Here is a 15,887-nt window from a genome sequence, read left to right as displayed (position 1 = left end):
CGTTGTTGCACACTGCTAGCTGCCGGTTGCTTTTGTGGTCAACCGTGGATGGTTTCATCTATTCCCCGTGGCAAACTAGCACCATCCGGAAGCTGCTGTTAGTGCCCGCTCTGGGCAGGTCATTAGATTGGCGTAGTGCGCGATCCGATGCCGACACCGGAGCGGAACTTCGATGCGGCTTACAGATGCCAGGCTTCGGGCAAGCACCTGGAGGCCAGTAAAATGGATCGCACGTGGCGGTTGTTGTTAGGGCGGTCAGCTGCCAGCAACGAAGCAGGAGCAACAGCAGCGGCGCTAAAAACCACGCCATCGTCGACCGATCCCGGTAGGGAATCGTTGACGAGCTGCGGTGCTCGTGGTACATCGCGGCCGGATTATCACCTAGCGGAAGTGGGGTGGAAAAATCGACAAGCAAAATACAAAAAACACACACATCATTATTTCAAGCGCTTCGGAACGCTACGGCCAACAGCGTTGCTACGTAAGTGAACATGAAATATAACAGAGTGATAAAAAAAGGTATTTAAAAGAGGAAAAGGATGTAAACAAAAAAGGTGTAGAAATATAATTGTAATCACGGAAGATCCCCCCACGGCTACTCTTTTGTAAGGAGACATACAATAAAAAGGGATTTTATTGACAACAAAACCGTTCTACGAACGTGAAGTTTCAAGCCGTAATTACTGATCGCGGCGTAAATCGATAATTAACAAAAAAATATATAAAAAAATGGCCTTACAGATATGAAAATATGTAAAATAAATATGCACAACTGTACCATGAAAAAAGAACCCGAACAAGCACAACAGTGAAACGTAACAGAAAAAATAAAATTAAATCAGCAAACTTAAGTAGTACGTGCGTGTCGGAAATGAAACGCGACCAGAGAAAGTGGTAAAAAACGGCACCGTAAAATTTAATACAAAATGCGACGGAAATTAAAAATGCTTCCGCGTAAGCCACACCACAGCGTGGTGCGTATCCGATTTTCCCGCCTGGTCATCGGGATGCCTTTTGAAGTTGTTGTAAGCTTTGTCGCGGCCGTTCTTTTTTTTATTCGCTCTCTCTTTTTGAGTTGTGTGCTGGGTATAAAAATAATATTGACCTACCTTTGAAAATATGTACAACCACACTGGCGGGCTGTGAGTTGCTGGGAACGCAGGTGTAATTTCCCGAGTGCTCCTTGCTGGCCTGGTTTATCGTAAGCTCCGAGTAGTGGAAATCTGTCGTCACGGTCACGGTGGCGAAGTGAAACGGCAAAAAAAAAAAACAAACGAAACCCAAATTGAAACACATGACACAATCATGGTGGGTGGAGAAAATTCGGCAGCCCAGGATGAGGATGGGGCGTCCGGGGGACGCGAAGTAATCGGGGCCCGCCGGGATGAAAGAAAACAGATGAATTGGAGAAGATTGATGCGTCATGTTGTGTGGAATGAGTCGCTTTTGGCATGGGAACTTCTTGGCGTGAAAAATTACTTTAATTTACTTTACAACACACACAAGCCAAGCCAAATGAATGTTTGTTTCGGCACGTGGGCCGTAATAGGTACAGTCGAACTTAGCTCCCGCTGAATGGCGATGTTTAATGCTAGCTTATCCAAGTTTTTCGCTAATGTGTTCAAGATCTGTGTAACTTTTACTTTAATATTTTTAAACTTCTCTTTCATTTATAGCCCATTCGTGTTAAGGACTTGTTAACGTTTTGAAGTATTTATCTTTCGCAGTTTGGTGTGTTGTTGTTTGGAACATCATCGCTTAGCATTATTACTAAAATTTGATAGAATTTAAACTACCAACTTGCCACCGTTAGCTCATTTTCATTCCTAAAAGCACCAAAAAATAATAGAAATTAGATCTAAAACGAACATAAGCGCCATGCTTGGTAACAGAAACGGCATTATCCAAGTTTGACCGTTCAGTTCATTGTCCAAAAACCATGGGATAAAACAAGCAATTCATTTAAAATTAAATGACTGACGTACGGTAAATCATTTCATGAATGAACTTGGATGGTAAATGCAGTAAGTTTCTTGGTTATAATTAATTATACTGAACTATGCTTCGCCGAAGAGAGCATCTTAGTCATGTTACAAAATCCCAACGACATCCAGACAGATTTATTTTGATTTAATCTGATCAATGGTTATGAAGACAAACAGCTTTGCAACTGCATAGGAAGATGTACTACGATCCCGACGCTGTTTGTAAGGCTTAGATAGGCCTCATGTAAAGGAATAAAAAAAGCTTCAAAGGATTTATTACCTGTTTTCTTAGAGCAAGGACACACCTGCAAAAAGTGTCCTCTAAAACGACCGACCTGCACCTCATGCAGCGGCACTACTTCCGGCGGCCGGGACCGAGCAATTCGGGCGCATGGCAGCGTGATTGCATCGTTAATCCCGGGTAGAATCTTCTGGAACCTGACGGTGCGTCACCGGCCGCTTGACTCGTTATCCGGAGTACAGGCATGTCTTAGATGTGGCATAGTGTCTCCGTGCGAAATTAATTAAAATAAATGCGATATAATGATCATGATCCAAACCTTCCCGGGGCCGACCGGCGCCCGGATTACGGAAACTTGTAGCATTGGCTTTATCACGTTCAATCTGCATATTCAGTTTTTTCTCCCCAGCCACCCGCTCCCATCGGGCGCCTCGAAGGGAACGTAGTTGAATGCAAATTTCGGACAAAAGGCCATCATTTATTATAAAATCTGCACAAGACACATTGCTCCTGATGGCCGATTTTGAAGAAGGGTTCTTTTGCGACTCAAAAGGAAGTGGAGAGTTGCAAGAAGGAGCGACAAGACGGAGGCCAGCATCATCTGGAAGCTGCTCGTATCTACTCCAGGGTGGTTCTCCATGGTTCATAAAGTTACCCTTACCCGAGGGAGGGAAAGCCCCCCGGTCAGGATAGTGCTGCGGGGTGGCACGTTCTGGCGCACCCTCTACTATCTGGTCTTATCTGGAGTCGGTACAATATCTTCGTCGCACACTTCCGGCCCATTTGGATGGGGCAACCGATGTTGCCTCTTCCTCACAGATCCTACCCGTCCCGACGATCTTTCGCCGTGCTCGAAACACACACACACACACCCTGAATGCAAACGGGGATGCAAACTAACACTGGCAATATTTTACCGAGGCGACAGCCTGGAGCATCCTTCCATAGGCGCTTCTAGTAGTCGCTCGTCCTGATGCGTCGAGAGTAAGCGAAAATGGATGGAACTGCACTGCACAGGAACAAACGATCACCACATCGGCCATTGACGGCGGCGGCGGCGAGGTGGTGAGTGCAGGGTCAAAAATTCATTTTAATAAATGTGAGGAGCTTTCCCTTTCCAACGTACGTACAGTTACTCACAAACGTGCCTGTACAGTAACAACTTTTATATTTAAATAACGCTTTTGAACCCTGTTTTGGTTTTTGATCTTCTCTTATAGATGATTTGTAATCTAATTTTAGTTTTTTTTTCTATTCAATGTTTTTTTGTTAATTATGAAACCGTCATATGTTATTTTTTATGTTTCATTATTGGGTATTTAATTTTGACTACGTCAAGAAATTTATGTAAATGTGCTTTAAACGCAAAAATACATTTGTTTTCTTGCAATGCTTAGCAAATTTATGAAATATAAATTGATTATTTTTGAGTTGCAAATCCAGTAGAAACAAAACCTTGAGATAATTTACCTGTTCTTTGCAGTACTGCATTTTGAACCTCATATATCGGCCACATATTTACCCCAGAAGAGAATGTTTTGTTTTTTTAAACCTTAACCATTCCAAAACCATGAAATAAACATACGCTGTATAAGACACTGAAACAGCTTTGGTTCAACAAAAAGGAAACCAGATGCACCTTCGACTGAAAATTATAGAACAAAGTTGAATTTTATCCTCAAAATAAAGTTAAAATGTGTGCCTTTGCTAGGTTATGTAAACACGCGACACATCAGCACGTCTTATTAAAAAAAAACACACCTTTGTACGGAAGCTTTATTGAGTAGCTGTACGTTTGGTGCCACAAACAATCGAGAGATCGTAGTGGAAGCTGGAAGGAAAGCGTAGACGAGAAAATTCAAACCACTCCTGGATGCACATGTGTGGAAAGCATTAAGGACTGGAGTGAAGTGTGTGCGGGAAGAAATCATTTCCTCTTTGAGTCATACTCTGCTCCTCCGCTGAGGGCAAAGGGTGACCGGCATGTCGTTCGCCAGTATTCTTCGTACCGTAGAAGCAATCCCATCGAGCCCCAGAGTATGTGCATGTGGTAAACGGCGTCGGGTGGGTTGAGTTGGCCTGTTGTGTCAGAAACATGACCGGGCCCCGAGAGCACACCAGCTCACCACACACAGCAACGAAGTATTCAGACCGCCGTTGGATATGGCCTTGGGTATGGCGGGATAGGGGGTTCTCGGTATTTATTTTGATACTCTCGACTTCAACTTCAACGCGCCAACGGTGGATGAATTTGAATGATATAGAGACGTGTGCTTGAATGGCCCCCTCGACGGTGCCTTTCCCCGGGAGGGTCTATGCCATGTGAATGTGCCTGTGTTTGGGCGGACAATGCGCTGCAAGGATGGCGCAGCATCGATGGCGCTAACAGGCAGGCATGATTCACGATGTTTGCCCAACTCGGAAGGCACCCGAACTGGTTGACAAATGTTTTTCGCATTCGGCCTAGTGCTATATCGAGTGCGGTCGGGTGAACGCTTCGGGTCCTGTACAAGCTTGTGAAACTTCACAACAAGTTTGTTTGTTTATACCTTGGTTTTAGTTTTCGTTGTATGTGTACTTTTTATTATAGTGCAGATATCTATTTAACTAGCTGCTTGGCCTCAAGTACAAAGCACAATGGCGCTGAGTCAGCTAGATGTTTTTGTTTCCTCGTGAAAATGCATGTCGGAAAGTCGTTTTAATGTTCAAAGTGAACACATGCTTTAACACGAATGGGAACACTTGTCGCTTTTACACATTTCCCTTCAAGATCGTGCATAATATAACAATCTGCCTAAACAATAAAATAAAGGATTTGCTTTGTGATCCTTCCTTCGCGATATCAAGAGGAAGTAATAATTCCGGGTTAAAATTGATCTCTTCTGGTACCATTTCACGAAATAGTGGGAAATCATTTAGTAACTCCATCACCAACACAAACGTTTCTGTAAAGGAAACAAATTCCGCAAATCAAATTGAACAATAGATGCTCTAAACTACTAACATCAACAATTGTGACGAGTTTTTCTATCGACAAGGAAAAAACCTTAATCCGATAAACGAAACACTCAATGTAGATCAATTAATTATTGAACTGATCAAATCTGAGGGTAACGTTATGATTTGTTTCAGATCAGCAGTAATTATCCAGTTAATTTAATTATTAATCCAGTCTATTCCGTTTGATACTGTGTGTTTTGTTTCCATTCCCTTGCTGGTAATTAATTGAATCAATTTCCAAATTCTAATCTGACTATCGCGTTCCAATATCGGTTTACAAAAACTGTAACTGTGTTGGCTGGGAATTGGTGTAGATTCAACGAATTTTCCTCGCAAACCACCGGTTGAGGTGGTGCTATCACATGCTATCACCACCAACCGGTCGGTTATTCGATGCGTGTGCTCATCAATTCCAACGTATTTTCCCAGCGGTTCGATTTCAGCTTTTCACCAGCAAGCGTTAACCGCAAGTTAAGCGGGTTGTTTGTTTCCCTTGAAATAGTACCCTGTTCCGTGAGGATCCTCATTATTTTACGCACAGTTTTTCCGACAGTGATTCGCATCGATAGGAGAAGTTTGAATTTTTTCCTCGCCATCACAGGATTACCACCACCGTGCCAGCGTTAAATCGGACACCCTTTCGTGGCATAAATGTTCGGAAAATTGGATTCCTGCACCGCTAAGGAACACATGAACGGCGACGTGTTTCTATCGCAGACTTGTATGCAGGATAAAACCAAGTCTTTTCGTTGGTTAGAAAATAACAACAACACGTTTGCTGTTGTTACATAATTCAGTAGCCTTCTGCCGGTCGGTTGCAGTTTATACAATTGTAAATCAAATCCTCCACTTTTCAGGTGGGGTGAAAGCCGGGGCAGGTTGTTTGTGTCGTGTGTCGGGTTTTCTTCAGTTATTTTAAAGTGTCAATACCTTGCTATCTAATTTTGTTAAGTGCTCCGAAACATGGAAGTGTGTCTATATGTGTATGTGTATGTATGTACGTGTGAGTGTGTGTGTTTGTGTTCCCCGACAGGTATGAAAATACAAACGCTACACTCGTGACTAATGGATTGGAAATGAATGTTCCAAAGCGCGAAAATAATGGAGAAAGAAGCACCGTTTTGTGTCGTTTGTGCATAAATCAATTAAAGTGCCGTTCGTAGGGAGTGGTATAAATTGCATAATACCTAGCACGAGCAATGGCAGGGCACTTGATTACGGCGCGACTAATGTAATCATGTTTGGGGGTGTATTATTATTTGCTGCATTTCGATCGAAATCGAACGATGGTGCTGCATCTGTGCCATAATCCGGTGTAGATAAATGTCACGCTGTTGTCCTTCATCGTTTATTTATTTGAAGCACTTATATTTGGACGAGATCGATGGCTAAGAGAGATAGTTCATTAAATTATCGTACTAATCGTAGCCGTTGCAGAATGATATTGTTCCGCAAATCGTTGATTTATTGTCAAAACATATCGAAGCTTTATCGAATTGGTTATGATTTACCGGACTAGGGGAGTGCCGAATTAGATCGATGTGTGTATGAATTTTTATAAAATTTTTTAAGTAAAACTGAAATGAATCGGTGAGTTGAATTTTTTGAAAATATTTTGTAGTTTTTTTATACAGACGAACTTTTTGCAAATTCTATGAAATCATATAAGCAAATATTAAAATGTTTTTTTTTAATTACAAAGTTTAAATTACTATATGATGTCGAGATCTCGTAATACTTTACTCATATTGGATTAAATGTTACAAGAATTGCATTGAATGACTTCTTTCGGGAATCAACTTTTGATCTTCACGTAAATAAGCTAATTAATGAGTTAACATTAATAAATAACATAGCAATGAAAAACATAAATATAAAAACACAACTTAAGGGTTTACTCAACATAAAAGTGGTATTCAAAATACTTTTTCATTTTTAAATTGGGCGTGTAACATACGAAGCAAGACAAGCTCAGTAAACACTCGCACTATCCTTGACTTTCTGCAATTTTCCACAAAATCGACCCCGTCCGTCCCATTTCCCACCGGGATACGCTTAATCCCAGGGACTAACGGAGGTGTTATGATGGTGCGAAATAGGTTCCCGCGCCCGGGCCAGCCGCACCGATCGGCCTGTCAATCGAATTGTCTGGCTTCCGGTGTGCCTTAAGCCGTCCACCGTGCACCGTCGCTGGGACCTGTTGCCGCCTGTTGACGCAACGCTCTGTGCACATGGCGCTCACATTATAATGCCATTACGCCCGTGTTTATCCAATCACACCGCTCGGGAAAGCCATTTCGATCAACATCAACGACCCATCAACACACGAAGGCCGTGCGCGTCGGCGTGCTATCGGCAAAAGGTGCTGATGCCGCTGGGAGCAAGGCTGGGCGAAGGGATTTCCATTGCACAAAGGACTCGAGAGATGTGATGAGGGGGAGTGGCGAAGGAAGAGCGAGAAGGGAAGGAAGAAGCAAAACCACTACCAGGCACTACTTACCGGCTTCGGTGGAAACGTTGATGCCCCGGTCGAGGTCGTAGTTGATCATGCGGTTGTTGTGGTACCAGAAGATGAACGCCGACGCTTCCGTGCTCTGCACCACCCGGCATATCAGCTTCAGGGTGGAATCGGGTGTCAGATACTTCACCTGTGGTCCAACTATTTCCGCTCGAGCCGCTGGAGAAACGGGACGAGAAGGGAAGCGTACCGATAAGTAGTTGTTAATGGGTATATAAAACCAGTTTTGTGTGTGTATGTGTGTGAGAGAGAGAGAGAGCAGCCCGATGCTATGGCTACGGATACACATCACACAAAGTAGGGTCGGAAAAGTTTCGGAAAAAAACTATCTCAATGCCTGATGGCATCTTTTGCTGTAGAATTCCAATGAATATTGAATTCCTACCAAATAAGTGCTAAATAATACTTTTATATTGTTTTTTCGTTCTATGATTTTACTAACTTGCTTTCAAGGAGCACAAAGAAAATCTGCCATTATCTCTCATTCGCAGACTGCGAGCTTGCAAGGACTTCTTATGGCACACGGTGGAGCTACTTTTTACTTGAGCCAATATAATTTTCCATTTTCCCGGAAAGCTCGTTTTTTGTGTGCCACGATCCACGAGCATTTCTGCGCCGCGACGCCTGATTGCGACGCCATTATGTGCGGGACCTTCAATCAACTCCTGTCGACCACCCCCTCCCGGTCCCTCCTAATGCGAGCCATCCATAGGCTTTGATTATTTCGACCTGTCAAGTTTCATTTGCTGTGACTTTCGCGGCCTGTACTGTGAATTGTGCGAAATGACACCGATGGTGTTCGGATCGGAATCGCGGAGGGACTTCGACAATTTATGTCTGCAAACCGGCGCAACCGACACCGAGCCGGGGCGGTACGTCGTCCCCTGACGCTTGCGACATCTGGCTCCGCGGCTCGGCAAAGGCAAAGGATATCAATAAACTGATTACAGGGCATAAATCCTAATTTTTACTGGTGCGTAGATTTGCGTTTTTTTCCTTGCTTCTTCCCTCGTTTCAGTGGTGGATTTTACAATTTTGTTTCTTCACAACCATCGCTTGCGGACGGAGATTTGCTTGAGGCTCGGGAGGAATTGGGCCGAAGAAAATGGTTATCGTTCAGCAACGCGCACGTTAGATTATAATTTGCTATTACTATTTTTCGATTCTTCGGTGGGCAGCTGAAGAGATTTTCCAAAACAAAAAAAAAAAAAAAGAAAATGGCGAAAGCGAAGCTTCACAAAAGTGAACACAATTGACTCGCTAGGGGAGTTTGGGAGTGCATTGAGCAGTTCGTTGCTGGTAGCCACGTGATACGGCCGTTTGTTATTGTTTGGTGGCTAAGGGTTTCTGGAAATTTACTCTGATTTGCCTGCCATGCTACCGACCCCAGCGGGGTATCCGATGAAACGGGAAAGATGGGATATTTTTCTCCGAAGGTTCGGCGTTGGGACTTTTTGAACTTTGAACAAAATCGTTGGAAGCAAGTTCTGTTCAATTGCAAAATTAATTTAATTTGTGCTTTTCTTATGAATGGAATGCGTTATGCTGAAAATGGTAAACGAGACATTGGATATACTTTCATTTTTTTTTCTATTGATTTAAGTAATACTGATTTTATCATGTTAATCACGACAAAGGGCAAATTCTAAAATTATAATTGAAAATCAAACTAACATACTAGTTGATAAATTGTAATTGTTGTCGCTTGTATTTTTTTTTCTTCTTTTCATGTTTTGTATAGCCGCAGATGCTTCATATGCCATTGTTCAACCTCTGTTGCAATATTATGATATAATTTTTTATTTACCATTCAGACTCTTCTGTTCCACACTCAACCAAAGACTGCACCCAACCAAAGCTAAAGACTGAACTTTCAACATAACGCATAGCGTTGCACCATACATTCATTCATTCATCCATTCACTCGTTTTTCTTCGTTCAAGCGCCACCAACTTTCCCAACAATGAGTGGCCCATTAACGTCACAGTACACACCGGGCGGGGGAGAGAGGGAACGAAAAATTGCACAAGGATGTGGCCACTTCACTGAGACGGCCGTACGCACATACATACACACACCCATAGATCGTATGTACATACGGGATGTCCTGAACGGCGGCGAATGCGAGATGCTGCAATTTCCTTCGATTGTCTACCAACAATTTGCCATTGTAGTTGTGTGTTTATTGTTCCAGGTTTTTTTTCTTGGTTTTAGGTGTACAACATTTCCTTCCTTCCATTCCTCGTAGCTCACCATTTGGTGGTAATTTACGCGAGAGCAAGCTACGCGTGTGCATTAGCGGCAGAGCTACGCTCACCCTCGAGTTGTGCATGTGTGAAATTTTTAAAATTACGTCACACAAATTTCCGACCGGAAGCGGAATACAGCAACAAAGTAGAACAAGAAGTGAAAAATGGCTAAGGGTGTATCCTTCCAGTTGTTGCTTTTTTCCTTAACTAACCGAGTTTTGCAACCCTTAGTTTTATTTTGCTAATGGGTATATCAACTTTTTGCATAACATCCTAAAAAGTTTTCGTTAAAGTGAGCGAACGGTAGAATGTGCAGTGTAGCTGTCCCAGAGTAAATTGGTTTTCTTTTTTTTGTGGTAGTTTGTAATTCAATTTGAAACTTTAAACCATCCTCATGAATTTGCAATATAATAATAATAATCCATAATAATAAATGCATAAACGCAATTAAAACTTTCAGTGAACGTATTTTGAATCCATGCAAGTCAAGCCTTCATCCACAAGGAACAATGCAGCCTGTGGAAAATCGATTAATTTACTGAATGGTCGTTCAAATGTCGGTGAGTCGGGTTCAGTCGATCGTGATGAATCAGTAAATTAGTAAAGTGTTTGCAACTTTCTTCAGTTGTGAAACTTACAAATCTCGGTGTTCAGATAAAATTGGATTTTTATTCATTTACTCATCGCATATACAGTATTTTCTATTTTTATTTTATATTTTCTTGTAATTGACCCAATTTCGTTGGTATGAAATAGTCCCTTTTAAAATCATAAGTACATATACCAACACATACCATTACTATCTTTGAAATGTTTGAAAAAACTGAGAAAAAACTGCAAAAATCCGTATGAAGTAATTATTTTCAACGAGAACGAACTGTAAAAGAATATTAATCCAAGTACTATATTTCATGATCAGCTTGGCCGTGCCAGAACTGGTGCAGTTTCCGCAATCTCGAATCTGGAGTTATGCTATACAAAAGAATTTTTTATGGCTCGTCTTGCGATCCAAATAACGGCCTGTTTTTACTAAATCGTTTCGTATAAAATCAATCAAATGAGTGTACGTTTGATTTGCCACTAAAATTCACTACAAAAGTACACTTAAAAAATTCCATCATGCTGATCTTTCTTCGAGCCATGGTCGAAAAAACAAATCTTATTTAGGTATGTCTGGTTATTCAAGTTTCCTTTCAGTTTTTCCTACTGCACGTTCCTACTGAGCGTTACGACCATTTCCACACACTGTAAGATTAAGTCAAGAATTTTAGTACTAAGCAAACATATTCAAACAAACAGATACATGTAAGAGAATGAATCTATCAAAATCGAAAATTGTCCTCCTATCAGAACTATTTTCTTGTATATCTGTAAAACATCACCACTGTTTGGATCTGCTTTCCTTTTCTACGCACCTGAACTAATAACGACGTGTCTCAGGAATTCTAGTTCCAACCCTTTTTCTTCCACCCCAAAGTTGCTTAAGGGTAGAGCCGGCAACATTTAGGGACTGTGGTTTCAGGTCGACAGTGAAGTTCGGTTAATTAATTTTTCACTATACTTCGGCAAATCTCACCAATCTACCGCCTCCCCTTTCCCTCGTCCTTTCTCTGAATTTTAGGAAAACTCTTGACGTTCGGGACAGTAATAAATTAAATGCCCATCGCCGTTCATTGGCCCAGCTTCGCTAGTCGCATGTTTTTAATGCTCGTCTAAACCGATGAAAATGTGCCCGATTTTGTGCACATTTATTTGCAGCCTCAGGGAATCGATTCCGGTACAGGTAACTGCGCTGCTTGTGCTGTAGAATACTCTGAGTTTGTTTTATTTTTCACTCGAATGTATTTAAACATTTTCACAGCTGCCCGAAGAAAAAAAAGATTAGCCCTCGGAAGGGTGGTGATGATGGTGGTGAGGGAAATGGACGAGCGGTGTTTGAAAATGGGTGTTAATTGCTTCCAACAGTGCGGTGATTTTCCACGTTCACACGCTTGTTGCAAGAACGATGACGTGAAATTATGTTTGTCCGCCGGCCCGGGCCATGGCGTTTCCACATGAAACCCGGGCAATGTAACGGTGACGCGAGCTTCTATGCTAAATTTTCCATTAGGTGAAAAGTAGAACAAATATTCCCGTTACAATGTTTGGAAAGGAACAAAATGGAATGTTTTTGAATGGAACCTTGTGTTGAGTAAAACTTTAATGAATATTAGTTTTTGGTGAATATTGAATAATAGCGTTTGGATGCGGTTTAAGTCGGAAAAATAGTTTAAGAGTGCCCCTATTCGGCATTTGGCTGCTTTTGCTTTAAAATTAGTAACTAACGAGATTCCAGGAAGCTGGCTTCGATCCTATTTACAAACTTCGTCCATTCACATTTTAATCAATAGAAGAGTTTTTCCAACGGGAGTCCAGCTTACGGACAGAGTTGAGTTTTCAAAATATCCCAAATAAAAAAAATTCGTTCATGTTCGAAAAGTAGGGCTTGCAAAAGCACTTTCTGTGTCCCTTTCCACTCGTTCGACTCGGCCCAGACTTATTTTTATGCAGGTTTAGGTAGGTACTGTTTTTGCTGCTGCCGACGCTGGCAGGAAAATCGTACCAACGTCATCGTGATGGTTGTTTGTGTTACGCCCTTCCACGTGGGCAAAAGCGACCCCTCCATCACCGTGATGGCCGACGGAACGTCACGCTGTTTTATTGCCCCGTAATGATGAGCGTAACGCGCACAAACGGGGCGCTCTGATCCGGGAATGGGTAAATAATGATAGTCAAAAACAGCAATAAAAGCACACAAAAACATCGTTCGAAATCTGCGCAGAGTGAGGAGCTTAAATGCTCCCCAGGTGGCATTCGGGCTTCGGCTATCGAGAGGGTGGAATAACGAGCGAGAGGCTGGAAGTTTGCCGTATTTGCCCCAAACTTTCCCCCTGGGCCCTTCAGTGCACCAGGAAGTAGTCACCTCGCTCGGTACACGTGCCGGATTGGGTTTGGCATTTATCTTTGCGGTGATAAACGAAGAAACCAAACCACCGAAACAGTACACCCTGGTCAGCAAGGATTACTGTGCCAACGGTTTGGATTCTGGTGTAAGATCCTGTACCGTTTCGCAACCAATATTCCGTGTTGCCTGCTTCCGATGGCAAACCGAAAGTTACCGAAGCGGCACGCCGAAAGTTGTTGGACAGTTTCCCAACTAATTGCGTCGCCTTGAGGCACCGGCCAGCAAGCGGTGGAAAAACACGGCCCGAAAAACGGCCTGTCACAACGGCTTTCATCTTCCGTGTGGCCCGTACCGCAATTACTGTTTTTGGCCCACAAACCAAAAAAAAAAAAGGTAAGAAACCAGACCCCATTTCCGGCCCGCAGTGTACCCAGGAAAAACAAGGGAAAAGGACTTCAAGGGCTGGGGGGGAAAAGACTACTGCTGGGGACATTCGTTACGGGCGCTCGGAGTGAAAGGTCACATGCGAAACGTCCGGATCTACTGCTGCATGTGAGTGGCTTATGTACTTATCTCACATTATTTGTGTGGTAAGTATGGTGACGGGATATGCGCGGCCCTTATTGTTCGTATTTGGACCGTATGTTTCGCTTTATGCATAAGATTATCCTCGAAGGAGAATATTTTATTCCCTGCGAGTACATGTGCTCTTAGTACAATTTTGATCTGTAAAAATAACGTAAGAGTTACATTTTAAATTGCAAAATATGGCAATATCTAAATAAAAGCAAATTTCGAATGCAATCACAATCTCCATAAAAGTTATAAAAGCTTTTATCAACTAAATACTGGTTTCACATGGAACTGTTAACATTTAAAATATTGGATCAAATAAAAAGGTACATTAGTGTTGAATGCGCTAAAATAAATAACGTAAATATGATTGATCCGTTGTATTGATACAACGAAAGATGTCGTTAGAACTGATCCAGACTTTCTTCTCTGAACCGTTTCCAGTTATCTATTTGTCTGGCATATTTGCACTCTAGCATGAAAAACATCTCCATTATCTGGTTTTTAATGCTTGTTTTCGAACTGATAGACTAATTCGTTTGATATTTAACCTAACTCCAATAGTATTATATGTTAAATAGCTTTAATGTTTAATTATATTTTTAACAATAATGTAAACCACAAAAATTATGACAGAAAAAGCGTTCCCACGCACGTTGCTTTTTAGAGAAATTGCTCAAATTATTTTAACGAACTGCGTGGTAGAAATTAATCAGTGCTCTCGTCAATTCCCTTCCGACGGAACCTTGGTGCCAGTTAAATGCCACAACAGATTTTTCATCAACCGCCTAGTTCGTTAAAATAAAAACAAGCTCAAAAGTAACAACTCCCGAGAGGATGACAATTTGCTTGAACAAACAATTTGCCTTTACGACAACTGCGTCCAGCTAAAATAATCATAACCGCCTTCTGCGGGGATGTAAGTACCGGCATTTCTCGTTGCAGTTGTAAGAGCATTACTTTCATGCCATTGCTCCGCTTTGGACACGACGCGTAGAATTACACACGGTCAAAGACATACAAAATCTCTGGTGTCCTGTTGGGTTTTTCTTTCGGCAGTGTCGTCGGATGGAACTTTTCAAATTACAATATTAAAGTTTGAACAGGCACCGAAATGGCATTTTTCGTCCCGTTGCGTCGCATCAGAATGTTCGGTCTTGGTATGTTGTTTTTGCCCCCTTTTTTCTTCCCCATCAGGCCAACGCTCAGCCCTACGCAACTCTTGGTGGTGTCTTTTTTAAGCATCTGGAATTGAAGCGGATAATGTCCTTAAGAGATTGTTTTTCAGTGCAACTCTGTCTCTCTTTCTCTGCGGTTCGATTTGGCTGGCTTTTACGACACGGTTTCCTTCGTTTGCCCCATCTAGCCTACGAAAGTTGTGTAAACTAAAATGAGAATTTTGTTTTTGAGAATTTGGCCACCAAAAGAATGTCATTATCCAGTGCAAGCTGTCGGACGTTGGTCAATGGAATTTGGCTTGGAGTTTTAATGCGTAATAAAGCAATGATAGAGCTCAGGATGAACTGTAATAGGATTATACAATCAATTAGCTAGCAATTGACTATTTAACACCATACGTTTTATGTTTAAAACTCATTCGTCGAAACTCAAACTATGTGGAGATTTCTTTCAATTCAAATTAATGTCCTGGTAAATCGTTTATATCTGATTCTGTAAATTCCATAAGTGTTGTAACAAATGTCAGAATGTTTTCAAGCAACTAATGGCATTTTTTCCTCTCTGCTACCAACTATGGCTACAGAACGCCATTAGCCATATCATTCCGTTTGATAATATTGGGATTGTGCCACGCTTCGGTCGTTAACTAACGTCATGTTGTCTGTCGCCTGGAAATTGTCCTTCGCAGAATATAGACATCTTAGGTACTTTCAGGTATGAGTGTGTGCGTACTTAAGTAACCTGGTATTTTTTTCATGACGGCCTTTTAAAAAAAATCTCAAAAAATATACTCGAAATGCAGTCTCAGGCTAATGTGTTGTCAGGTCGTTTTGTCCGCATGAATCAACTGATGACATTTCGAGCACGAGTGAGTCCTCCATACCAAAAATGGAACTTAAGAAGAAATGTACAAATATGACTATACTAAAAAGGTTCGCTTCGGGTCAGAGAAGCTTTTCGATTTCCTTTACTTATGCCTTGAAGCCTATTTTCAAACTTCCAAATATTTGAGAGTTGCTTCGTTATAAAATTTATTTAAGAGAACTACCAAAGCTTATGATTTGCAAAGTAACGCCTCTTACTAATAGCTTGGTAGATTGCCGTCACAATAACAATTTAAAAAAGAAACTTAACTGGATTTCAACAAAATAGGCCTAGTGCTAAACAAAAATGCCTAAAGTACAGCTTATGAATATTA

The 15,887-nt window shown here is 41.7% G+C and overlaps 1 protein-coding gene across 1 annotated transcript in view; it reads right to left on the bottom strand.

The window, feature by feature from the left end:
- Positions 1 to 58: 58 nt before the first annotated feature.
- Positions 59 to 15,887, bottom strand: part of LOC131294570 (uncharacterized) — a 43,468-nt gene continuing 27,639 nt past the window's right edge. The window contains exons 5-7 of the mRNA XM_058322615.1: positions 7,727 to 7,903; positions 1,110 to 1,223; positions 59 to 381 (exon numbers count right to left, since the gene is read on the bottom strand). Of these exons, the coding sequence (XP_058178598.1) occupies positions 59 to 381; positions 1,110 to 1,223; positions 7,727 to 7,903 (614 nt within the window). The remainder of the gene's footprint in view (positions 382 to 1,109; positions 1,224 to 7,726; positions 7,904 to 15,887) is intronic.

The sequence above is a fragment of the Anopheles ziemanni genome, chromosome 2 (assembly GCF_943734765.1).
Source record: "Anopheles ziemanni chromosome 2, idAnoZiCoDA_A2_x.2, whole genome shotgun sequence".
NCBI lineage: Eukaryota > Metazoa > Arthropoda > Insecta > Diptera > Culicidae > Anopheles > Anopheles ziemanni.
Note: the sequence above shows the minus strand (reverse complement) of the source record. Positions and strands in the feature narration are given on the sequence as shown.